The sequence below is a fragment of the Paroedura picta genome, chromosome 15, assembly GCF_049243985.1.
Source record: "Paroedura picta isolate Pp20150507F chromosome 15, Ppicta_v3.0, whole genome shotgun sequence".
Taxonomy (NCBI): Eukaryota; Metazoa; Chordata; class Lepidosauria; order Squamata; family Gekkonidae; genus Paroedura; species Paroedura picta.
This window is the reverse complement of record NC_135383.1, coordinates 12,652,296-12,677,714: the sequence shown is the minus strand read 5'-3', so window position 1 is coordinate 12,677,714 and position 25,419 is coordinate 12,652,296. Positions and strand designations below refer to the sequence as shown.

At 46.6% G+C, this 25,419-nt stretch overlaps 2 protein-coding genes across 7 annotated transcripts in view; one reads left to right on the top strand and one right to left on the bottom strand.

Moving 5' to 3' along the window:
- The window catches only part of ALKBH4 (alkB homolog 4, lysine demethylase), a 6,943-nt gene extending 5,729 nt beyond the window's left edge, over positions 1-1,214 (bottom strand). The window contains exon 1 of the mRNA XM_077311484.1: positions 1,062-1,214. Coding sequence (XP_077167599.1) covers positions 1,062-1,214 — 153 coding nt within the window. The remainder of the gene's footprint in view (positions 1-1,061) is intronic.
- On the top strand, positions 1,159-25,419 carry LRWD1 (leucine rich repeats and WD repeat domain containing 1). Of its 6 annotated transcripts, none has more exons than XM_077311477.1 (17): positions 1,172-1,316; positions 4,732-4,868; positions 7,465-7,604; positions 9,300-9,534; positions 11,106-11,225; positions 12,760-12,912; positions 13,788-13,961; positions 15,196-15,555; positions 16,164-16,290; positions 18,567-18,676; positions 20,047-20,254; positions 21,200-21,272; positions 21,360-21,503; positions 21,860-21,957; positions 22,926-23,087; positions 23,193-23,317; positions 24,981-25,419. In XM_077311477.1, the coding sequence occupies exons 3-17, from the start codon at positions 7,525-7,527 to the stop codon at positions 25,119-25,121; spliced, it is 2,310 nt and encodes a 769-aa protein (XP_077167592.1). In that variant the 5' UTR covers positions 1,172-1,316; positions 4,732-4,868; positions 7,465-7,524; the 3' UTR covers positions 25,122-25,419. The 6 variants fall into 6 exon arrangements, with proteins under 6 accessions (XP_077167595.1, XP_077167591.1, XP_077167592.1 ...); XM_077311478.1 differs by having other exon boundaries at positions 1,192-1,316; positions 4,728-4,868; XM_077311480.1 differs by lacking the exon at positions 4,732-4,868 and having other exon boundaries at positions 1,159-1,316; positions 7,469-7,604.

Here is a 25,419-nt window from a genome sequence, read left to right as displayed (position 1 = left end):
CCAGAAAGGCAAAATTTTATTGCTACATAAGCATTCATTATAGCACTGGAGGATTCATCTTTCTTGCTGCTACTAACAGAACTACCTCCCCCATCTCTGCAGGCATGCTTGTTAAACAGGCGTCCAGAAGCACACCAAAGACTAACAACATTCATTCCAGTCTCAAACTCCCACATCGGGGCTGACTTCCTCCTTGTTCAGAAAACTGCAACAAACAAAAAAGAGCTCTGATGCAGGAAAGCTCCAGTAAATGAAGTTTTGGGTTTTGTTTTTTAAAGGTGCCACCGGCATCCTGTTCCAATTTTGCCACCCCAGGCTAACAGGGTCTGGCATCAGATTCAAGCGGGTTGGTCTGAAGCAGGAGAAGTCCGGGGGCACCTTTAAAGTCCGGGGAGAGTCCGGGGGCACCTTTAAAACCAACCAAGTTGGAATCAAAAGTATCGCTTTCGTGGGCACGCACATTTCCTCGGATACAATGTCCTGGGGTGGAAATAATCAGGCAAAGCGTTGAGAGTAAATCAACACAAACAGCATAACACAAATGGGTAACAGATCCCAGAGATTTGAAAAAAGAAAAAAAAAGAAAGGGGGGGGGGGACCCAGCAATTTCGCTGCGTTTGCTTTCACTCGAGATCATCTTAGGCCAGCAGCTAGCGGGGAAACCCAAGCAGCATCCGAAAAGAGAAAGCAGATCGCGAAGGCTCACGTGGGAACAACCCGCGGCCGGCCCTGGCGGAGACGCCCCTGGGCTGCTCGTGTTTTTATACCAAGCTCAACTTCTCCCCCCCCCCCCCCTACAAACTGGGTCGCTGCACACACAAAAGGACGTTCTGCACATGCCCAGAGGCCCGCGCGCCGCCTCCCTTTTTCAAGATGGGGGGGATAGTGAGAAAGAGAGAGAGAGAGAGGAAGGAGGGGGAAATGTTTAGAAATAAAACCAAAATTCGCGGGCGGGAGTGCGGACGTGCGCGGCCCCCTCCCCTTCCTCCTCCTCCTCCCCCGCCCACCCCTCTCCCCTCTCCCTCCGCCCGGCCCCTCCTCCGTGATGCCGCGCTGGGTACCTGCGGGGGCGGGGCGGCCTCCTCGCAAAGCAGGCAGGAGCGGCTTCCCTGGCACCCGCAGGCCCCGGGCCCGGCTGAGGAGGCGGCGGCAGCAGCGGCGGGGGAGGCCCCGGCGACCCTTCGTCCTCCTCGTCCTCCCCGCACCGCCTCCATCCCGCCTCGCTCGCTCGCCCGCCCGCCGGCCGGCCTTCCGCGCCCCTCCCGCGCCTTCCGCTTCCCCGCGCCGAGCGAGGCCCCGGCGCCTTCCCGCCTCAGGTGAGAGGAGGAGTCGCCTTGGCCGCCGCCTGCCGGGCTCGGGCCGGGGAGGAGGAGGAGATGGGGGGAAAGCGCGGGAAGGGCGCGCGAGGGAGAAGCCGCCTCGTCGGCCCGGCCTCGTCGGGCCCTTTCATAGGCCCAAACCGCTTGACTGACTCGGATCTGGGGGGGGGGGGGGGGACTGGGTCGTGAGGCGCGGGACTCGCTTTCCCGGCAGCGCCCGGCCGGCCTTGCCCGTAGGAAAAGCGTTCTCGGGCCGCGCGGGGCATGGCGGGAGTCGTAGTGGCAGCGTGGGCCGCGGTTTTAAAGATGCCGTTACTTGGAAGGTGAGCCCTCCACCCCGGCTCTGCGCGCCGCTGGCTTTCTGCCGGGGAGGTCGGAGGTGGCTTGTGTGTTTATTTATTTATTCTTTAAAAAAAAAAACATTTGCATCGGGCGAGAACGCGGGGGAGAGGACAGTAATCCAGCCAGGCGACCTCCCTCCCGAAAACCCCCCATCCTCGCCCGTCCATCTTCGTTTGCAACAACAGGATTCCCACAATAGGGCGACGGGGGGGGGGGAGGCCAGGGAGCCCATGCTTGACCCCGCGCGCCCCTCTCCCCTGGCCGTGGTTTTCCCGCCCATTTTCCCCTTCCACGGCTCGCCCCCCCCCTCCCCAATTCCCAGGCAGAACGCAATCCTCCCAAAGAGTCTCTCTCCTAAAGCGCCCTCTAAACCGTGCCGTTGCAAAGGGGCAGATGCATCGCATAAACAAACACCCGGGCATGGGTGCATTGGGCGGGAAGTTAAGCGAGGAGTGATAAGACAATGAGCCCCGGCCCCAGTTACCCTTCCAGCGAGAAAGGTCTGTGATCAAGATCTCCATGCCCAGCATGGAGGGAAATCCATTTTGTCCCCGCCCCATACGGGAGCCTGGAAGGTTTCTGTTGTGTTTGGAAGGAGGGGTGCAAATATTGTAAATAAATATCCCCTCTTCCTTCCCCCTGCTCAAAAACACAGTATCCTATCAATGGGAGTCACAAGGCATCGTCCCTGACCACAGAAAGCCAGCCAGGTTCCCTGTTCATCACAAGGGTGCTTTTCCGGCTTAAGACTTTTTTTTTCAAACCCTGTCCCCTTTATAAGATGTATTTTATGTTGTATAAATAAAAATGCACTGTGAATATTTTGAAACAGAATAGTAAGGCATCTGTCTACCCCCAATAAGTCAGATGGGTACCTCCCCATCAGACCCCCCCCCCCGCCTTCTGGGGTAGACTAAAATTCAAAACAAAGAAAAGCTCTTTCCTTGACCATGCACTGTTATGGAATTTAACTACAGATTAGTTACTGCAAAGTGTAGCTTTGAAGCCATTGTAAAGGAGAGAGTGCCTCTGTGCTTGTGCAAAGCATGGCTTTAGGTAACTGTAGTGCCCCATACACTATACATCTGGTGGAGGAAAACATCTCTCTGGTTGTTAGGCAGGAAAAGACACATAGTCACACTCACTCACAAATGCACACATGAATTTCGAGCAATCCCTGGAATATAACTAGCAAACCAACACTTGGTGGACCAACAGATGCATCTGTTGATTTCAGCAGGCTTCACTTGTTTATGTTGCCTTTCTTGTGTAGGTCAAACAGCTTACAAATTTGCCTGTAGGCCCGATGTGTATGTAAATTGCTGTCAAGTTGTAGCTAACTTATGGCGACCCCAACAAGTGAGAAGCAGAGCTGGTTTGCCATTGCCTTCCTCTGCAGAGTCTCCCTGATCCTACTCAGTTTACAAAATCTGATGGGATTGGGCTATACTATGCCAGCTTTTCTACCATAGGAGAGGCACTAGTATGTTCATACGATTTGAATTTATCTTATACCTATAAAACCTTTAGGTGTTTTTAATTCATATTGTATTATTAATAAATACTGGCATTTTTATAACTACATCATATTTTAGAAACTCTGTGGTGCACCCTCATTAGGCCTACAGGCATTTTCCTTTTTGTTAAACTTATATGGTTCCTGGACATTTCCAAGCCACTCATCGCTGTCATAGAACATAATAGTCTGACAATATTTGGCTAGTATGACCCCGCCCCCTCCCCGGAGCAATATACTGCTGAAATGCTGGGATGTATTCAATTCCTCACCCAAGTGGAGGATTGCCTCTTAGCCATGAATAGATTTCCCTTATCTTCTCACACCCGGTTCGAGTCAGGTATTCACCACAATTAAAAACCTCTATACATTGATATATTTTTCCTGTTCCCTCAGTTCAGATCCTTTTGAACATTACAGATTTCCCTATGGTAGCACGCTAGCTCACTATACCTGCACCAGTAATGCTCACACAAGGGTTGACGATGTCATACAAGCCAATGTCCTGAACTTTAACAATTATCAAAAAGGAAATAATACTGAGTGTATTTGAATAATAATAATAATAAATAATAATAATGTTTGAAAAGCATTCTTAATCAATCCAGAGCTTCTACTTTTCAGAGCTCTTCCCTTGACTCCTTCCAGCTGTTAGGGTTTTGACTACACTGATGTCAGCATCTTCTCATCGTGATCCATCAGCAGGGGCCCCTGTCACTCGGGTATGACGCAGCCAAGTATTGCTTCCCTCCACATTCACCACAGTGTGACTGGTCAGTAGGACTTGCACCAGGCCTTTCCAGTCAGATTTCATGGGCTTGTGTTTCCAAGTCTAATAAACCCAGTCTCCAGGCTGGTACTGATGGACATCAAGAGGGACTGGTTGTCTTGCTATCACATACCTTATAAGAGAAGATAAAACAAGACTGCAAGGCAACAACAGTCTCTTAACATTGTGTCACCTATTTCAAAAGTTGCATTCCCCATCTGTCTCGCCATTAGAAAAGCCTGCCATACAATAATTCTAATGGGGATATGCCTACCTTTCCTCTTGGAACCTGAATGCATGTAAGGGGTAGTAGCTTGCAGCCATGAAAGTGTACAGCAGATGTGTCTGGGGTTCCAGGGCCCACCCAAAATATGGACAGGATCTCACCTTTTCCAATCTCAGTCCCATCCCAAGAAACGCAGGGGTGTAACCGGATCTGACATTGATGCTGTGTGACGCCAGATCTATAAACAACGAATCCTCAACCCTGCAGGTATACTTTGCAGGGGATGAGGTAGATCTGGCATGTGTGACTGAGACCTGGATCACAGAGGATGAAACATTTGTCCTAAAAGAACTTGCCCATCCCAGGATTCCTGGTCCTTCTTCAGTCCTGGACCTGGGGTGCCTGCCTTCAGAGACTTAGAGATCCTGATGGATTCCAGAATGCTCTTTGGCACCTGAAGACTCACAGCAACTTGTTAGGTGAGACTAGCACAACTGGATGTCAGCTGCCATCGACAACATCACACCTTGTTGCCCTCTTTTCTCCTGCCCTAAGCCAGGTCCCTGGTACACTGATGAGTTGCATGAAAAGAAATGTGAGTTGAGATGACTAGAGTGAATCTGAAGGAAAACTTGTGAGAAGGTTTTGAGAACATCTTATAGGACGCTTATGAGATGGCAGTGAGAACAGCTAAATGTGAGTTTTATGCTGCTTCCATTGTGTCCATTAGCTCTTGCCCAGCTCAGTTGTTTAGTAGGGTAATTCAGTCCCTTACCGCCCTCCGCGAAAGGTGCCCAAACAATAGTCAATTGGGGATCAGCTGCGTGGCTTTTGCGAGCTGCTTTGCAGATATAATCTTGACACCCCGCGATGATCTTCCCCCAATTGCTAATACGGTAAAGGAACTGGAGACCCCTTGGCCATCTTCAGAAGGAAGTTTTGACAGCTTCAGATGCCAGCCACTTGCCCATTAGACCCATGCCCCTCATGGCTCCTCAAAACATGCTGCTTGCACTGTGCGATCTCACAGCAGTGTTTGATGTGGTAGGCCATGAGCTTCTTGCTAAAAGCTGAACCCCTTGAAGATGGAGGTCCTGTGGCTGGGCGTAAAAAGACCAGATCAGAAAGTGTGCTTACCCAAGCTGGATGGAGTACAGCTTTCAACTGCACAGATGCCCAGGAACTTGGGTATAATTTTTGATGCCCCTTATCTATGGAGGCTTAAGTTATGAGACTAACGCAGCTGGCATTTTTCCATCTTTGCCAGGCTAAGCTACTAGCACCCTATCTGTCCCTGGTACACCTAGCCACAGTGATCCATGCAGTGGTCACCTCCAGACTTGATTAATGTAACTCACTCTATGCGGCCGTTCTCCTATCCCTGCTTTGGAATCTGCTACTGGTCCAGGATGCGGCTGATCAGGTCCTAACCCAAACACCCTGGAGGGCTCGTATATGGCTGGTTCTCCGGAAGCTTCACTGGCTCCTAGTTGAATTCCAAACTGTGCGGTATAGAAGTCCCAATTTAAATAAACAGTGTGGTTTCTTCACAAAGTTTAGCCAAAGTCATTTTTAAAGTCCAGTTCTTTCATTTAATATTCACTTAATATGTTTGCTTAATTAGACCTCCATGGGACAGGTCCAGTCAAATGTTTCATTTGGCTACCAGTTTAGCTGACCTGAATAAAATCTGAATTTTTCTGGCTTTTATTTGGGGATAGTCAGCTGTATTGATCAGCTTTCCATTTTGCTCCTCTCTTTCCGCGCAAGAGGAAGTGAAATGGAATGTTGAAATGGCTGACAGCCATTTAAACCTAACCACTTGGCAGGGCCGCTTGGACTGCTGGGTTACTTCTTTTTGCAGTTCAGTTTAAACTGAGCTGTAATGGGAGGCAGCCTGGCATCTACAGTGCTAAGTTTTCAGCTTCCTTCGCAAGTCTATTGGACTCTCAAAACTTCATTTTTAGAGGGTAGCAAGAGCTGTACTATGAGAATTTCATTGGGAAACCTTACCCCATCCATCCTACAGCCCTGATCTTGTCCCTTCAGACTTCTTTTTGTTCTTCAGGGAAGGGCTAGAGATGGAACATTCTTCAGGGAAGGGCTAGAGATGGAAACTTCAGAACTGTATAGGCATAGATCAGGGTTTTGTGAAACCATGGGATTTCTTGACAGCCCTGGAAGGGTTTCCTGAATGAGTGGGAGTTAATTTTTTAAATTAAATTTGTAAAACATCAGGTAGACCTGCTCCCCCCCTCCCAAAATGGCCAATGATGGGGCTGGAGTGGGTGGGGAGGGGTCCCAGGTGGGTGTGTCCGCATCTCTGCTTCCCAACCATATTCTGCATGATCATGTAACTTCTAGGGTTTCTTGAAGCCTGGAGAATGTTTCATGGGTTTCTCAACAGTAAAAAACTTGAGAAAGGCTGACGTAGATTGAGGATATTTCCAGAAACACTTTGATATTATTTAATAAAGGTTTAGCAGAGAATGCAATGAAGCTCAAAACCACAGCTTTTGGCTCAAGCTGCTGAGGGTTCTCTATTCTGTCTAAAAATGCAACTTTAAGAAGAAGAGCTGCTTTTTTGTACCCTGCTTTTCACAACCAGAAGGAGTCCCAAAGTGGCTTACAATTGCCTATCCTTCAGGTGAGGCTGAGAGAGCTTTGAGAGAACTATAAGTGGCCCAAGGTCACCCAGCTAGTTGCATGTGGAGGAGTGGGAATCAAACCCAGTCATCCAGATTAGAGGCCACTGCTCTTAACCACTACACCAGGGGCTCATGGAAATTGTAGTCCATGGACATGTGGAGAGTCAAAGTTTGGGCACCCCTGCACTACACTAAGCTGTCCTTATGATCATTGAACTGTTAGGTTTCAGTGGTGATCCTTCTGTCTTTTAGAAGTTTAGGAAGAGACAAATTCCAGTGCAGCAGCCATCTTAATCTATTGCAGCAGAAGCGAAAGACAAGCAGGGTGGTATCTTAAAGGTTGATGAATGTTATTATAGCATAAACTTTGTGGAGTGGAACCCACTGTTTCACATGTAGTAAAGTGAATCCTCATTCAGGAGAACTTTTTTATGCACAGAGGAGGAGACAATTGCAAACAATGGTTTAAAGACTGATGAATGAAAACGTATACAAATAAACAGTGATTGTTCACAGACTGCAGGAGAATCTGAAGACCAGGTGTTTGTGAAGATGCTGTGTTCAAGCAAAATCAAATGTTTAGGCTACAAACTAAATATTTGGGACATTTACATGATCTTCTTAATCTCTGTTTATTTTGCTAGGAAGGTTTTGGAAAGAGTTTGGACAGCTCTGGCTGAGCAGAAAACTGGAAGAGATTTAAAATGTCCAAAATAACCACAGAACTTCTGTTGGAAAGAGCAGTGCCCAAGTCCACAAGGCTGAGGAAGATCAAAATTCTGAAGTAAGTTCAAGTGAAACATTCACAAAATCCCAGATCTTGGTTTGCGAAGAGAAAAAAAAAACTTGTGATGTTTAGGCAATCACAGTTTTGCCAGTAAGTTATATTGCAATTCCTAGCGCAAGGATGCATAGTTAAGACACAAGGCTGGACAAATTAAGTTGCCAAAAATAAGAAAAATGCAAGATTGAGAAAATACTGCCAAAATTAAAGAAAATGCAAAATCATGCAAGTATTTAAATTGCATTGCCAAAAATAAATACAAAATCAAGAATGTATTTTCAAGTAATGCATCCTTTTGTTAGTTCAGCCACAATCTAGACTCATAAAACTATTGGCCATTGTAGTCAAGCTTAACACGATTTAGGCTTAACATGGCCTTTATAATATCTGCAGTATTCATTTTTAAGCTTGGTGGTTTTTGTAAGCTGCCTTGAGGGCTTTTAAAATGTGGAAAGTGGGATATAAATAAAGCCATAATTTATTCAGGGGCTGCCACCACTGAATAGCAACAGATGCAAATTTTGATTTGTAGGGCTTTGGAAACTGCAAGCAAATACTAGAAAAAAGAAGATAGTGAAATTTTACACTGTTTGCTAAGGCATGAAGAAAAAGCAATAATGGTAGACATTAAAATCCCTCTTTAGATCTACTAAAGAGGCTGATGGCAGCTTTGTCTCAGTGAACCCAGCCAATGAATAAAGCTGTCGGGTTGATTCTGGAGAACTTGCATCTCCAAGGGCCTATTTCTGTTTTGGGGTTCTCTTATTGTATGAGCTACACCAGAGGTCCCTAATCTTTTTGAGCCTGTGCGCGCCTTTAGAATTTTGATATGGCATGGTGGGCCAACAGACACCAAACAGCTGCCACAGGAGGTGGAGCCAGCTACAAAATGATGGTCATAGCTTTACTTCATTCATACAGCAAAGCCGGTATGGCAGCTGTTTCCAAAGCAACATTTAAATCTGCACAGCCCATCAGCTTTACAAGAGCCATTCAAACCCATGCTGGGCAAAAGCCCTACCTGCCCCTAAAAACATTTGGCAGATGCCAGAAAAGGTGTTGGTGGGTACCATAGCAACCACCGGCAGCACATTGGGGACCCCCAAGCTACACCATTGGTCCATGAAGTTCAGTACTGTTAACTTCAGATAGCAACATGCCTCATGATCTGATCATAGCCATGCTGCCTGAGATCCTTTTAAGTGGAAATTCTAGGGATTGAATCTGGACCTTGTGCATGCAAAGCGCATATTCTGTCACTAAACTACTAAACCTCCCTTGCCTCTCCAGAGGGGATTTGACGTACTAAGTAAGTAAATAAAGTTTATCGCGTATGACCATAGGTCCAAAACACACAAAAGCAAAATACATTCCGATAACAATTCAACACACCAAAGGGGGGGAAAAGATATATACCATGTGCAAGATACCTAAGTAAGCAAATATATCTGAATTAAGATACCAGCTTGTATGTATTGAATGGTGCCACCTGGGATACAACTGAGGGTACTTTCACCTTTTTATCTACTTTGCAATATTTGAACTAGTAGCCACAGCATGAGAACATATCGAAGGGCTACTATAAGCATCATCAAGCCTGCTGCTAAACAGGGGAGGCAGGCGAGCCTTGATGGGATGGGGTTGAGGTAACACGCTGAATTGAATCAGATTTCACTGGAATTTTTTTATTTCCAGCCTGTCCAGATTGCAGATAACAACAGAAGATTTGGAACCACAGCTGTTTTCTCACCTGCGCCACCTTCAAGAACTGGACCTGTCTGACAATCTGCTAGAGCGGCTTCCTGAAAACCTGAGCCTGCCGAACCTCCGCATCCTCAATTGCAACAGCAACCAGCTCGAAGATGTCACTGCCTTGCAGCAGTTCCCACAGCTGGAAGAACTAAGCTATACGAACAACGTATACCTAACAGTGAGTAAAACAATGGGGGATCTGCAGGAGTCTTATCAATTTATGGGATTGGATTGTTTTGCAGCCACGATTGTTACAGTGAGGAACTGTCTTACTCTTTTATGCCTCTCGCGGAGCACTTCACTTTGTGAACACAAACGGGCTGGTGACCTCTGGCCTACATGATTCGCCTGGGCCTGGTAGATTGAGCTCCCAGAAGAACTACGGGCCCTGCAAAAACTAATGCAGTTCCACAGGGCCTGCAAGACGGAGCTCTTCTGCCAGGCTTTTGGTTGAGGCTAGGCTGAGGAGACATCACTGCCCCTCCTCCTCTGTGGCCCCCCATATTTCATCCATGCGGGTTAACATCTCCAGAGAGGTATCTGGTAACATCTTCTCTTGCTGGGTGTTGGTAGCTGGGGGATTAGTTGGAGCTGGGGTGGGAGGAGGGTATGTTATTGTTACAGCATTGTTCTTCACTCTGCGGGTGCTAATCTGCTTGGGGTCCTTGGCCTCAGGGAAACACGCCTGGCCTTGATCTAGTCAAAGCTACATATACTCAAGAGTTCTTCATTGCAGTGTAACAATACTTAATACTTGGCTTAAAATAAAGAATCTGAAATTGTGCTATAAATCTGTTAGTTGGGACCCAAACAAATTTTCAAGCACAGATAGCTCCTCTGGAGATGAATCAGTGGTTCCCCAACCACAGAGACCTATTAGGAATGTTAGGCATCCCTTCAGCCACAAGCTTGGTGATTTCTTCTTTTTTTCCTTGGGTCTGGGGATATGGGCTGGGGTGTCACTGATACATGGATGATACCCAGCTCCATCTGTTAATGAGCAAGCGACCAAATACCTCACCTGAGTCTTTGGCCAGGTGCTTGGGAGCCATGTTGGGATGGCTTCCGCAAAGTCACCTGAAGCTCAACCTCCACAAGATGGAGGTCTTGAGTCATGACCCGTATTGTACCTTAGTTTGGTCATTCTCATACCTTGTCTCATTTCATGGGACTTATGCATGCCAAACATGACAGATATTACGGTGTACTCCTGAGCAGAGTTACATTATGTTATTTTGCTAGGATTGTACTGTCTGTCAATTACCGTATTGCTGTTGGAAACGCTCCTTGTATCCAATCCAGAAACCCCCTATTCTTTTTTAGAAAATAGTTCAATTCATTCTTGGCAGATTCCACCCTTCTGCTAAAACCATTCTTGGTCTCCATCCATTGACGCCTCCTCCAAGTAGATTTCTCCTGGACTTGTTTACAACTCGGATTACTTTTGTAGCCATCTAGAAACTTTCCACATCTCGGTATACTATTGTCTGCTTGACCAGACCTTCCCAGCAAACTTTAGCCCTCATGCCAGAAACAGAGCAAAAAATCAGAAGGGCAGGTAGGAAAAAACTGAGACAGGCTAAAGATTAGCCATCTTCTCACAAAAGCTTACTACAGGTGATGCCTTGAAAATATATATGAAAGTAGGGACCTCAGAGAATGTAACAGAAGATTTGATACTTGACTTCGAAAAGCTTAAAGAGTAGATTCTCATGGCTGTTTTTCCTTTTTTTTGCCTCCCCTCTCCAGCCTAGTGATGACTATAAGGTCATGTTTCTTCTGCGAAATCTCCGACAGCTGAATGGCAAGGATGTCACCAAGCTGGCCAATCATGTGAGGGTGGTCAACAGTCGTGAGCTGACCACCAGGGTAAACTGGGCTGATGCCTCTTTCGTATAGCCATATATGGTGGTTGATATGGCATTAGAGCCAGATTTACGGCTTTTACATCGTTTTTTACTGGTAGAACTTCACTGTAAAGGGGTGTATCTGAACTGTGCATATATTAAGTGAATGCGGATGTCCTATATCTGTAGCCAGCTTGGATTGACAGTGAAGAAACACAGGCACAACTGTACGTGATGGGCCGCTTTTGTTTGCATTTTTGAAAGGTTTTCTTTTAGATAACCTGACATTTCTGACGAGTCACAGGAATGAGTACTCTGCACCCTATCTTGCTTGATGTGATTGTTAACGATTCCTGGTCCTTCTGCTTCCACTGTTTATCTGTCTCCAGGCCCTGTTTCAGTGCTACATCTTTTTCAGACTGCACTGTGGAGTGCTTCCCAGCAAGTATTTAAAACGGTGCTTAAAGCACAGAGCTGCATGTTAGGATCTGTAATCATTGTCACTGTGTTGTCCTATACCTGTGGGAGGATTGTAAAGGTGCGAATTGCCAGTGAGCTCCTATAGGGGTTTCCCCACCCCCATTTTATTGTATAAAATCTGTCATTGTTTTCACATTGGCACTGTGCAAAGGAGTGTCCCTCTGACAATCTGTATTTGGGGATTTGCATGGGCAAGAATCTAATATACGCCCCATTAAGCAAATCTCTCTGATTTACTGGATTTCACTTTTGACAACCAGTGGAACTGGGTCCCCAATTGTTATAGCCAATTTGCATGCCTCTTTTCATATGGTGTAAGAGAGCCAGTTTGGTGTAGTGGTTAGGAGTGCGGACTTCTAATCTGGCGAGCCAGGTTCGATTCTGCGCTCCTCCACATGCAACCAGCTGGGTGACCTTGGGCTCGTCACAGCACATAAAACTGTTCTGACTGAGCAGGAATATCAGCTCTCTCAGCTTCACCCACCCCACAGGGTGTCTGTTGTGGGGAGAGGAATGGGAAGGCAACTGTAAGCCGCTTTGAGCCTCCTTCGGGTAGGAAAAAGCGGCATATAAGAACTAACTCTTCTTCTAATATTTTTAAATTTATTTTGCAAGTGCTCGTTTTGATACCTGACCATGTTCTCAGAGGGAGGTACTTAATTTATAGTATCACTTAAACAGGATTTAATTAGCAACGAGACCTAAACTGGTCAGCAGAATTGTAAAACAATCTTAGGAGTCTAATCAGGGGGAAACCCCTGATTGAACAGATGGGTTTTTTAAGCCCCCTGGATCCTGCAAATCCTCCAACACAACTGCCTGGTTAATATCTCATGGTAGTTTTTTAAAAAACTTTCCTGTGAAAATGAACTAGTGACTGCTTGACAGTTTGTGTTTTGCTGCATTATTGTAGAAATTTCATTACATACTGAGTATCTATTCTTGGAGCAAGTGAAGTATAAAACTAAAATTGTATCAAAAAAAAATTCAGCACAGTATACACTAGAAAGTCAACACAGTAGATCATCCTGTGTGTTATTTTCAGATGAGTTCAATATGCTTTTCCCTTTGTCCAGGTCACTGCTCACTGGGGGAAAAACTTCCGTAACCAGTTACCTAAAACTTTGTCTCCTGAGCAGCTGAAATCAATCAGGAAAAAATTTGTCAAGTCTGCACAAGCCCATGTCGCATATGGACCCAGCTCACTCAGTGACTTTACCCGATGGCGGGTAAGTTTGTTCCCATACCCTTTCTGCAGTCCTTTAAATGCAGGGTCGAAATATTTATTGTAGTTTTTTCCCCCTACTCAAAAGTGAGTCGCCATAGATCTTCAAAATTAACATACAGAAAGCAGGCAGTCTAATCCTTCTTCCTAGCTTACCAATTTCCTTCCTGCAAGGCAAGACGAGGCAGCTAGAGCATACCAAAGTCAGGAACTCAAAAGTTGAGCTATAAAACAATATAAAATTTTAATGAATATTTATTAAAGTGCACAAATATAATGTTAAAAGCAAAGTAAAAACTATACAGATCTAACTGCACATGAATAGACCAAACGTGTTTTGACCCTCATGGGTCTTCCTCAATGGTCAATATTATTATACAATGCACTCCTATCTAAAACCAATTCTGAAGTTTAGCTGGGTGGTCAAGGGAAATCTCTTAGGTGTAGCCCCAACAAATCCTTCTATAGTGTTTCTTTTTGGAGCCCACCTTCTAAGATATATAATGTCTAGGACCATCACTCTCAGCTATTACCTTATTCTGCATAGACAATGCATTACATGCGTGTTAGAAAAAAGCTTTGGTGGACTCCGAAAGATGTCATTGCTTTCTTCCAGTGGCTACAGTCTTCGCTCATCTTACTTGACTAAGCTCACTGGGGATGCTATGGCTGTGTGAAACCGTGACTTCCTGTAAAACTAACTTTGTGTACGTCAAACCTGACAACATGCACAGTCAGATAGCAGATGCGTAACTACTCCTAGTACTCTTCCAAATAAGCAGCTACAGGAAGATCCAAAAATCGACTGGGCGGTGCTGACAGGCCTTGGCGGCCCCCGTATTTTTCGTTAAATGTAACCAATCTTTATTCTTCCGTTAGGTGAAAATGATTGCAGAGGAATTCTTGACCTCACTGATACAAGAAGATAACCCCGCTCCCGAAGCAGGAGAAAAAACGGAGGAAGAGGAAGAAGAAAAAAAGGAGGAGGAGGAAGACAATGAAGACAAAATTGCAGAAAGTACGGCAGAGACTGAAAACAAAGCTGCTTCTAAGGTCAGGACTCTGGCAATGTACCTACAGAAATATGCCTTTCCTTTTCTCAGGAGTGTCTTGGTGACCCTCGGGGCCTCTGTCTGTGCTCTTGAGGAGAGACCTCAGCTTTGCATACCGAGTGGCCAGCTTTGGTTCACAGCATAGCTGGAGAATACTTCTGCTGAAAAGCTCACCAGTGGTGGAGCTCAGTCCAGGCCTGTTTCATAAGCCAGCATGGTGTAACAGTTAAGGTGTTGGACTAGGATCTGGGGGACCCATTCAAATCTTCACTCTGTCACAGAAACGTCCTGGGCAATCTTGGCCTGGTCACATGCCATCGGCCTAACCTACCTTACAGGGTTGTTGTGATGATCAAATGAAGGAGAGGAGAAAGATGCAAGACACTTTGGGCCCCCATCTGGTAGGAAAGCAGGGCATAAAAGCAAGTAAATAACAGACAATCAGATAATCAGACTAGAGGTGTTACTTTGAGTTAAAAGCAAAAAGAGAAATTAAAAACAGAGTAACGACTATTAGAAAAACAAGCCAAGGGCTAAATCAGCAACTGGGCACTTCTCCCTGCTGGTAATTCTAACAGGAAGCCAACAGGAAGAGGTCTTCAGCCTTCAGCGTTGATACAAGAGGAAGATCAAGGGAAGCTGCTACCACACAGAGACATTCTTGGTTTCAGGGAACATTTGACCATAGTGGTCACGTAATGTGCAGTTGACTGGGTGCTTACTCCTTTGCTGGGGGGAATGTGTGGCTCTAGGGCATGGGATGCCACGCTTTTCTATCAACTCGCTCCTTTAGCATGTCACTCCCAGTCTGTGGGACATAGCTGTGTGGGATACCAAATGCAGAATTCTCTTAACTCCTTCAGGAAAAAAAAAAACGATAGGACTGTGCTTTGGATACAGAAATACTTATAATGGAAGGCTATTTCTGTAGGTCGTTCAGGAACATACGTGAAGCTGCCTTTTGCTGAATCAGATCATCAGCCCATCAGGGTTAGTCAGATTGGAGCAGCTCTCTAAGGTCTCTGGTAGAGGTCTTTTGACTGGAGAGGCTAGCGATCTTCGGCATGCAAAGCAGAGACTCTGCCAATGAGCCCTAGCCCTTCCCTTAGGCTAAAGGAATGTGGCTAGTAGAGCAAGTTGTAAAACCGGTTTTAGTGTAATCTTTTAGTTTTGTTGCAAGAATTAATGAGCTGAAGTTATAAAACATGCATGTCCCTTGATATTTGCCTTTCCAGGGCACAGTAACCCCCAGCAAGAGGAAAGGGGCTCGTTCCAGAGGAGGATCTGGGAGCAAAAGATCCCGTTCCCAGAGCAGCTCTAAGGAGGAACCATCTCCCAGCCCTAAGAAGACCAGCCGCTTGCAGGACGAGCGCAGTTCTGAGGATCAGAGAGCGTCTCGCCCGCAGACCAAGGAATCCCAGCCTGCCCAGGATTCTGAAGGGGCCCATCGAAATGGAGGGCGTATTCCAAAAGCACATAGCCACAAAAGGTCCAGTCAGCAGAAAGAGGAGCACAAGGAGGAGGAAGAGGAGGAGGAAGATGATGATGATGAAAAAGATGTTTGTAGCACCCCGGTCAAGGACTTGGAAGGCGAGGTACAGGGATACCTGTTTGATGGAGGGCTTGCTGGCACTAGAGAGTTGCGCGTTCCCTTTTTAAGACAACTGTTTTAATTGGCTGGCTGTATTGACATGCTGGGGGCGGGGGGAATGACAACTTAATTGTTTGAAGTTTGTCCAGATTCTGATATTTGAGGGGTGGCTATTAAAAACCCTTTCATAGGAGCTGTCAAATAATAAGAAATAATTTCCTTCTGTTTGAAAACAAGTATAAACGTTTATAAATCAACAATTGCTTGAAATGGGACATTTAGGGTTTGTAGTAAAATATTGTGTCAAAAGAGATCAGGTCTTGCATCTCAGTTTGCTGCCAGATATATTCTCTGAGGTCTGGGATGATCGAATGCCACTCCATTAAAAAAAGTGGAGTATAAACTTCCAAAGTTTTCAAAGAATGGGTGGGTAGGTAGGTAAATGTGTTCTGTCCCATGGGCTTAGAGCAAATGATGCTATACTGGATGGTGAGCTGGTTGGGCTTTTGGTCTGATGTCGGCAGGGACTCTTGTTGCTTCTTGTAAAACCACTCCTTCATCTCTGCCACTGGCTCTGGGATTTGTATTTGAAGCGGCCTGCCTTCTTTGCAGGAGACAATCAGCCTGGAGCCGGTCCATTTTCTACAGTGTCACAGTAAAGGAAACAATCGGGATGACTTCAAAACCCAGCTGTGGGCCTGTGTCTTTGAGCCACCCTTGGACTGTGGGACAAGAAAAGGTGAGTGTGGTTGATGCAGACCCATAAGTTGAAATGCCAGAGCAGACAAGGAAGAAGTTTTATACTGCTAGCCCTATGTGCTTGCCTTGTGAGGGGGTAGAGATATGCAGACATGACTCATAATTGGCAGTCCTGCTCTCTGGTTCTTTAATGGGCACTGGTATGGATCCAGCCAGCTTTTCCACCCATTAACAAGGAAGGAAGGAGTCCCCTTTGGCCACCAAAAAGGCTGTGCTGGGGATCCTGGGGCTTTCATAAACTCCCATTTGGGACGGGTGGCGTGATAAACACTGGAACCGTGTGAGATCAAGTGAAAACATTTGTTTGGCTCCATCCCAATGTTAATACGTTTCCTCGCTGACTAATTCCATGGTATAGCCTATTGTAACCCAAGTGTTCAGTGTTCTGTAGATCAAACAGTTCTCCCCAAAGGGCTTATAATTTAAGGGAAAATTGGAAGGAGGTATTGAATACCTCTGCCAAGCGCTTCGGCGCTGGTACAGATACCTGTGTCACTTGCAACATGAGGCCCACGATAGTAGGAGACGACCCATCAGTCAAGGTCCAGGAAAAATGAAAAGAAACTGGAGATGGCAGTTTATTTCCAACAATGTTTAGTAATCTCAGCAAACAGTCATAACCAGTCCCTGTTTGCTGAGATTACTACACTTAGTCGGAAATAAACTGTTTGCCATCGTCAGTTTCTTTGCATTTCTCCTGAACATGAGGCCCGCAGCAGGCTGGGTGGGTGCCTGGACTCCATCCCAACTTAGAGGCAGTGTCTCCCAAAGAACTTCTCATCCTCTATAAAAGCTTCCAGTTGTACAATTGTCTCCCAACATTGGCAGATGCTTCAGTTCACTCCTTCCAGTTCCCTTGGCTTCTCTTTATCCCACACTCACCTTAGCCCATGCTCACCTCAATCCCGGTCTACCTCCCTAGTCCCCTGCACCATCAGCCCAAGTGTCTCTCAACAACTGGTCCCATTCTGCCTCTCCAGAGTCCCACCACTATGAGCTAGCTCTAATGGGATGCCCTCGTGCCATACAGCAATGGCCTCCTGCTGTGGGCATTCCTGGCCAGCTGGCCACTTACCCACCTTGCTTCCTACAGTTTTCCCCAGTCATCTGTGATGGTCCTTTGTGATCCATCTCTGTTATCTTGACAAGGAACCCTGTCCCCCTTGGCCACAATCTTACTTATTGGTTAGATTAAGTCTTGTACTTTTGTGAAGTAACGGTCAGTTTCACAGCAGGATCTAATCTGCTATATCAAAGGAAGTCACGGAACACCAAGGCTTGCTGTAAGGATGTGGAAAATCTACCCCAGTCACCAAGTATTTTTATTTATTTATATTTATATATATAGACTGCCCTCCCCGAAGGCTCAGAGAGGTTTACATCAAACAAGAACAATACAAATAACTCCGTTTATAATAATACAATAATAACAATAACATTATGAACAATACAACATTGGGGAGAACAATAAATCAGCGCTTACTGATGGCCCAGGGAGTGGGCGAGTCTGCAGTGATGGTGATCAAACAGATTCGCCACAGGCATGTCATGTTTTCTTGATAAAAATCCCACCTTACTATCAATTCTTACAGTTTAATCTGCTGTGCAGACAGGTGGAAGAAAACACAGTGCAAAGGATGTCAGCAAATGCTTCTAGTCTTGTAAAGCTGTTTTGTATTCAGTGTGTAAACGGTTGTTTCAGGCGACAAAGAACACCTAAATTCTTGCCCCCGGGAGTTTAATACGTTATTTGCCACAATAAATTTCCAGTCATTGCATAAAGAAGCTGTAAATAAAAGAGTGTGTCCTGATGAATAAAGTATAGTCGCTAGCTATCTACTTATGGGGTAAAATGCGATTGTCAGTGAGAACAAATGGTATAAAAGGTAAAGGTATCCCCTGTGCAAGCACTGGGTCATGTCTGACCCTTGGGGTGACGCCCTCTAGCGTTTTCATGGCAGACTCAATATGGGGTGATTTGCCAGTGCCTTCCCCAGTCATATCACACATTGAAAATAGTATAGAGCAGGGGTAGTCAACCTGTGGTCCTCCAGATGTCCATGGACTACAATTCCCATGAGATCATGGGAATTGTAGTCCATGGACATCTGGAGGGCCGCAGGTTGACTACCCCTGGTATAGAGATAAGAGTGATGGCAAGAGAGACACACATACATTCCCCCACATCTCCGAGAACCGAATTGAGATGGAATGAAAGCATGCAGGTGAAAGTCACCATGTGCTTAATTTTTGCAGATCCAGTGGTGAGCTCATCTAGGACAGCAGCTACCTGTGGCGGGGACTCTGTTTGTCTGGTCGACTGTGAGACTGGCATTGTCTTGAAAAAGTACAAAGTGACTGGAGAGGTAGGAAAGGGAGACCCGCTGCATTTTTTGTGTGCAAGCATGAACATTAGTTGGGTTTTGTTGACCAAGGAATAGTAATGATGTCCTATGATGCACTATCTGGGTTGAGTCTAGAATACTGTACTGTAGAGCAGTGGTCCCCAACCTTTTTATCACCGGGGACCGGTGACAATTTTACTGAGGCCTGGGGGAGTAGTCTTTTGCTGAGGGACATCACTGCCACCACCTGAGCCCCTGCTCCACTTGCTTTCCCGCTGGCACCCCTGACTTCCCGCTGCCCACTGGGGGGCTCTTGCCAGCAACAGCTGCATAGTGCCACGCTGAGGGGGAGCCTCAGCCATGGCGGCCGCTGGAGAGCATCAGTGAGCAGCAGCCAGGGAGGAGAACGAGGAGGAGCCGCGGCCTGGTACCAACTGATCCATGAACCGGCACCGGTCCCCGGACTGGGGGTTGGGGATCACTGCTGTAGAGCATTCGGAATCAGACAGCAGGAAATTGAATGAAATGTGCAGGGGCAGCCCTTTTCCTCCTAGCTGTTCATGTCCAGAATCTGAGTTTTTAAATCTTTCGGCAGAATCTGCCTGTACATTTTAATCTCTCTGGCTGAAAGGAGGCAGATTTCAGACAACTCTGCTCTATGAGCTCATGGTTTAAAAAGGAAAAGAGCTCTGGAACAGGAGTGGCAGCTAAAATCCTCACACTGAGTCCCACTGTCCCTCTATTGAAAGTCCTTCCCAGCGACAGATGCTTAGACACCTCAGAGAATCAGAGATTCCACTTTGGCTGTCACTTATTTACCACCATTAATTTGCCTGATCTTTTTACAGACCCTTAAGTTACTATGCATCACCCAGTGATAGTGCTCTATTAGGCATTTTGAGAAGAACGTCTTCATCTCTTCTGAAACTGTTGCCCGAATCTTCATTGAGCAACCCCAAGTTCTAGTAGTACGGGAGAGGGAGAATTTCTTTCTATCCACTTTCTCTGCCTCATGCATCATTTTGTCACCTTCTATGATGTTCTTGGTATTTATAGGTTTTTTAAACTGTGGATCCCCACTTTGCCTTTCACAACAGAGAAGGTGCCTCAACCCCCTGATCACTTCAGTTGCCCTTTTGCAGGTCTTCCAGAGCCTGTGTTTCATTTGGCTTTGCTGTCTCAAGCAAGGTGTTTTATTTATTTGCAGGAGTCATACTTTCTTCGCCTTATACACCAGTTTTGTCCCCGTTATAGGATGTTTGGTCTGTTTGGCTGTTTTAAATCCAAGGATTGCATTTCTATGAAATCGAAACCTCTGTAGTTTTTTTTTTTTCATGTTTGCAGCCTGATTTCTGAACTGATGCTTCTTTCCCCTCTGTTGTTTCCGGCAGGAGTTTTTCACTGTCACATGGACGACCCTCACAATGGTGACCAGTGATGGGCGCAAAAAAAGGCACAACGTCCTGGCTGCTGCCGGGAGACGAGGAATTGTGAAGCTGATTCACGTGGCCGCCGACTACTGCTATGGGGAAATCAAGGCTCACAAGAAGCCCATCGCTACCGCCTGCTTCAGTCCAATCACCGAGACACATCTCTTCAGTAAGCCTCCCTCTCTGCGTCATTCGGGAAGCTCTGGGCTTGTCTCTCAAAAGCAGGAGACAGCTGCTTTTGCCTGTTCTATGAGTAAGACATGCATGCTACAGGTAATTTTACACCTGTAACCATCACATGTTGGAAATGCACCTCAGGTCTGTTAAATTATTCAAACGACAAACCGTGCAGATGTTTGCCTGAATGTGCGTTCAGTTGCCTTTTGGTGTATCCATTTTATGGACCTGCAATGCAGCAAACAATCAGCATGCTTCGGCTGGGCTGACTGCAGTGGGCTGTGATCTAGTACGCAGTCTAGCCGAACCACTGTGACGTTAAAAACAGTAGTACTGGGGAAGGAAGAAGGGAAGTCTATTTGGATAAGGGAGCCTTGCAGATCAAAGGAAGTCCTAAGCACAGGGAGAAAGAGCTCAGGAAATGCTCAGGAGAAGGCTTCAGTCTCCAAAACCCTGTCCATAGTCCTTACTCCCCTTTGGCCACTACCTTTAGACGTAGTTCTATAGCAGCAAGGGCTAGAAACAGATCCCTGCAACAGTGTGGGAGCCCTTGATGACAAATACTGTGATTTCATAGACTCATTTGGAAGGGACCTCCATGGTCATTTAGTCCCAACTCCCTGCAGAATGCAGGACATTCGCAACTACCTGCCCATCCACAGTGGCTCCAGTTTCCTGCCCAAAGGATGCCCCCCCCAAAGGTCATAAAGCTGAGACAAAGGACTATGCAGTTGTTCCAGTCTGTGGTCTGATTTTCAGAAAAGGATCCTTTCTCAGAGCCTAGGATCACATGACCTTGCTGTGGACTCAGCTGATTGGGCAGGAGCTGGGTGTGAGCATGTATGGACCAAGAAGGGCAGGGGTGCCTGAGAAGGCTGCCTTTATGGATTATGAGTGCCTCACCAGGCTGTATGGTTTCTCCTCCCTCGCCCTCCAGCTGCCTCCTACGACAAGAAAATATGCGTGTGGGACATTGGAGTGCCAGACTGCGACTATAATTTCAAAGAAAGGTAATGATCTAGGAGCTGCCTTTCAGGCCTCAAGAGGTGCAAAGTACTATTGGGAAGTGGGAATTCAGATGTGTTTTCGTTTGGCAGGCAGCTGATGGTGCTGGAGACAATTGCCACACCTTTGCGGATCGCCCTCGTCCCCTCTTGCCCAGACCGGTACTTGGTGGCCGGCTGTGAGCAAGGCTGTTTTGCCTGGGATATTAGACTGGATGAGAAGCAACAGAAAAACAGGTGAGTCGCATTTCCCCCCCCCCGAGGCAATAAAGTGGAAAGGGCTCTTCGTTTGTACAACTTCTGCGGCACTTTTCACGAGCGAAAAAGCCAAACCAACCCCCTCCAAGTTTCTCCTAGGCTACCTCACAGGGTCGTTGTGAGGATAAATTGGGCTAGGCAAGTGGCCCAAGACCATTTAGATTTCCTGTATTCAGCCATACTTCCAGTGAGGTATTTTGGACAGTATTGCCACTGCCCTGGTTTTGTTTTTATGTCAAGCCCACGAAAGCAGAGAGGGCTGCTTGAGGGACGATTCACAATGGGAGGGTTTGTTTGCTTCCTTCCCCTGTGACTGTGCTTTTTCCATGTTTCAGACCTCACGAAGTTGAGTTTCAGTTCCCGGATGATGAAGGGAATGAGACTTCTTCCCACCGGGTGGATGGTCTGGCCTTTTTGAATGAAGACATTGTGGGTATGGAACCTGCATACCCAAAAAGTTTTTAATTTTTGCTCATGTGATCATGTTCTTGAGAGCTAAAGCCCCATCTGCTAAAACCAAATTGACATTTAACCTTGTAGCAGGTAGATGAAGAACCAACCATAATTTGCTGTCCTAAATAGAGTTTAGGCCTTTCTAAGTGAATTGAAGTCAGTGGGTTTAGAAAGGTGTAACTCGGTTTGAGATTATACAGAAAAAGAGGACAGATGAGCAGAGAACTTGGCTTTGGCATGCAGAAGGTCCCCTCCAGGTTCAATCCCTGGCAGTTCCAGTTAAAGAAGTGGTTCTCAGCCTGGGGGTCGAGACCCCTTTGGGGGTCAAACGGCCCTTTCACAGGGGTCTCAGTAGGGCAAGCAGTTTGGCCGGTGGGGTGGGGGGGGGTCCCGCCACTGTTGTCGCTCCTCCTGAAGTTGCCCGCCAATTTATATACAATCATGAACAATGTATCTTCACGCCATTGGTCAGTTACAGTTTAATTTCTGTGAAGGAACACTTGCATAATGGGGGTCACCATAACATGAGGAACTGTACTAAAGGGTCACGGCATTAGGAAGGTTGAGAACCATTGAATTAACGTATCTCAGGCAGGAGCTATTGAGAAAGACTTCCCCTTCCCAGGACCCTGGCGAGGAGCTGCCAGGCAGAGCTGACAACTCTGGGTTTGCAGGACCAATGAAAGGTCTGCTCTGTGTGTAGGTGCAGGCTGCTTTACTCCATATGCCCTCATCGCTGCCCCAAGAGTCAGGCCCATGAGACCATGAAAAATTAGGTAAGGACATGGCAGAAGCAGAACGCCCCAGAGTCCCTGGATTGAGTTCTTTTCCCAGCCACTGGATTGCAGTACTCCCCCCCCCTTTTTTTTAAGGTTACCATAACTGACATCCAGTTTTCTAGGAAAAGATGTTATAGCCGCAAAGCCTGTTTCCCTCTCCCCTCCACAGTTAGCAAAAGCTCTAAGACGGGGTCCATAAACCTTTGGAGCTGGAGCCGGTCTTTCAAAGAACAAGGGAAGGGGTCTCGGAGGACAGTGCAGGCAGTCATCCTGGCCGAACTGGAATGGTCCTCCACAGATCTGCCTTACCTCACCCTCAGCACGTGCCCAAGTAAGTGGCAGCCCTTCCGCTTCTGTGAGTTCCGCCCTTAAGAAACCTTCTGACTGAAACCACGCACTGTGATTTGAACGCTCTGTCTTTGCTGTGCTCCTGCAGCGGAAGAGTACGTATTCTGCGGCGACGAGAAAGGAAGCGTGTGGCTATACGACCTCAGCAACCACTTGTCGGCTCTGAGCGCCACCAAGGAAGACCGTGCGACCAAGAGGATAGGGCCCTCACAGGTAGGGGGGCAAGCTCACCTTGTGGGATTGGTGGCTTAGGCCCTGTGCACAGAGGCAGAGCGATAAGACGTGCCTGGATCTGTCCAGTAGCAGAGAAGAGATGCTTGGGTATAAGCTCTCACGAGTCAAGGTTCCCATCATCAGATATCTTGGCTTTCGAAAGCTCATACACCCCACCCACCCAAAATTTTGTCTTTAAGGCAAATCAAACTCTTCTCCTCCAGGCAAACACAGATCTCCTGAAATAATCACTTTCTAGATTAAATTGGTAAGCAACACAAAAAAACTTTTGGGCTATCGGGAGATGTCAGATTGCAGATTAGTTTCCTTAGAACAACTGCGTAAGCAAATTCCTTCCAAGGAACAATCAGATCAATGCATGAAGGATTTTCTGGCATTTCGTTTTTTTTGTTTTTTTTTTGCTCAGTTTTGGTGTGCTTCCCATTCACTACTGAATTATTGTGCAGTACAGAAGCTGAGCAGGGGGGAGGGAAGTGAGGCTGAGAGCTGCAGTTATGCAAAACTCGCCTCTGCATCTGGCACAGTAGGGTCAGGGAGGCTGCCCTCTATAATCCAGAAGGGGCAGGAGTGCTGTCTTTATTCTGGAGCTATATCTATGGTCAGGCTGTTAGGTGGCATCTTTCCTTTGGGCCGAGTGGGAAGAAAGATGATTTCCTCACATCTAAGCTTCCCAGATGATGATACAGAAACCTGCATGCATAAACTTCCCCCAGCTCAAGCAGCCCACTGACAGCCCAGGTCTTTAAAGAAAATCGAACTGCTTGTGGGAACAAAATGTTTAAAGGGTGCCCTTGCACCCCTTTCTGGCAAGTGAGGATTTGTTTTACAGTAAGGCTGGAGGGATTATGTACTCCACGCATAGTTTAGGGCTTTAAAAGGCTTTAGTTCCTCTGTGGTGTATATAGTCAATGGAGCATGTAACACTCCTAATGACAGTTCCTCTAGAAATGGATCCATCCAGTTCATTGAAGTATAGGTCCCTGTTCATGTGAACACACACAGTAATAGTTCTCCACCCTTGCTTTTTGCCTGACAGTCTGCATACTATCTTGGTTTTCTTGTCCCCTTGTGAACATATATCAGCACACAGCCTTTGGTGGCTGCAAAATACAATGTAAAGGTAAAGGTATCCCCTGTGCAAGCACCGAGTCATGTCTGACCCTTGGGGTGACGCCCTCCAGCGTTTTCATGGCAGACTCAATACGGGGTGGTTTGCCATTCCCTTCCCCAGTCATCACTGTTTACCAGGCACACCTAAAAGGTAAAGGTAAAGGTATCCCTTGTGCAAGCACCGAGTCATGTCTGACCCTTGGGGTGACGCCCTCCAGCGTTTTCATGGCAGACTCAATACGGGGTGGTTTGCCAGTGCCTTCCCCAGTCATTACCGTTTACCCCCCAGCAAGCTGGGTACTCATTTTACCGACCTCGGAAGGATGGAAGGCTGAGTCAACCTTGAGCTGGCTGCTGGGATTGAACTCCCAGCCTCATGGGCAAAGCTTTCAGACAGCTGCCTTTCCACTCTGCGCCACAAGAGGCTCTAAAATACAATGTAAAACATATCAAAAAAGTGTCAAGAAGCCAATGTAAGTTGCATTTCTTGGCTTGCGAGTGCCTCCTTCTCTCCTCCTTTGACTCTACGCAGGTTCTCAAGTGGCCGGAACTGAAAGCAAACGGAGAGCCATTGACAGACGTCTTGGTGAACAATGTGGTCGCAGACCCCTCCTTCACGTACCTGGTGGCTCTAACCGATGTAAACATTGCTGCGATATGGAAGAAAGCCTAGCTGGCCTGGCTTGCTCCCCCTCCCCCAGCCCCCACCCCAAGGAGAGGAGACTCATTTTTCGTCCTGTTTCAGTAGTGCAGTATTTGTGACCGTTCACAGAGAATAAGCAGAAGGGGAAGTTTTAAATTCATGTTCTCAATGCAAGAAGAAGAGGAAAAAAAATCAACAAAAGGGGTTGGTTAGAACCATGTCTTGTTATTGCCAATACCTGCATCTCTTAACTGTGAGTTTGCTTCATTGGTGTACTAAGTGTATTTGTTTTATAGAAAGACAGTATTTAATAAAACTTGATACCAGA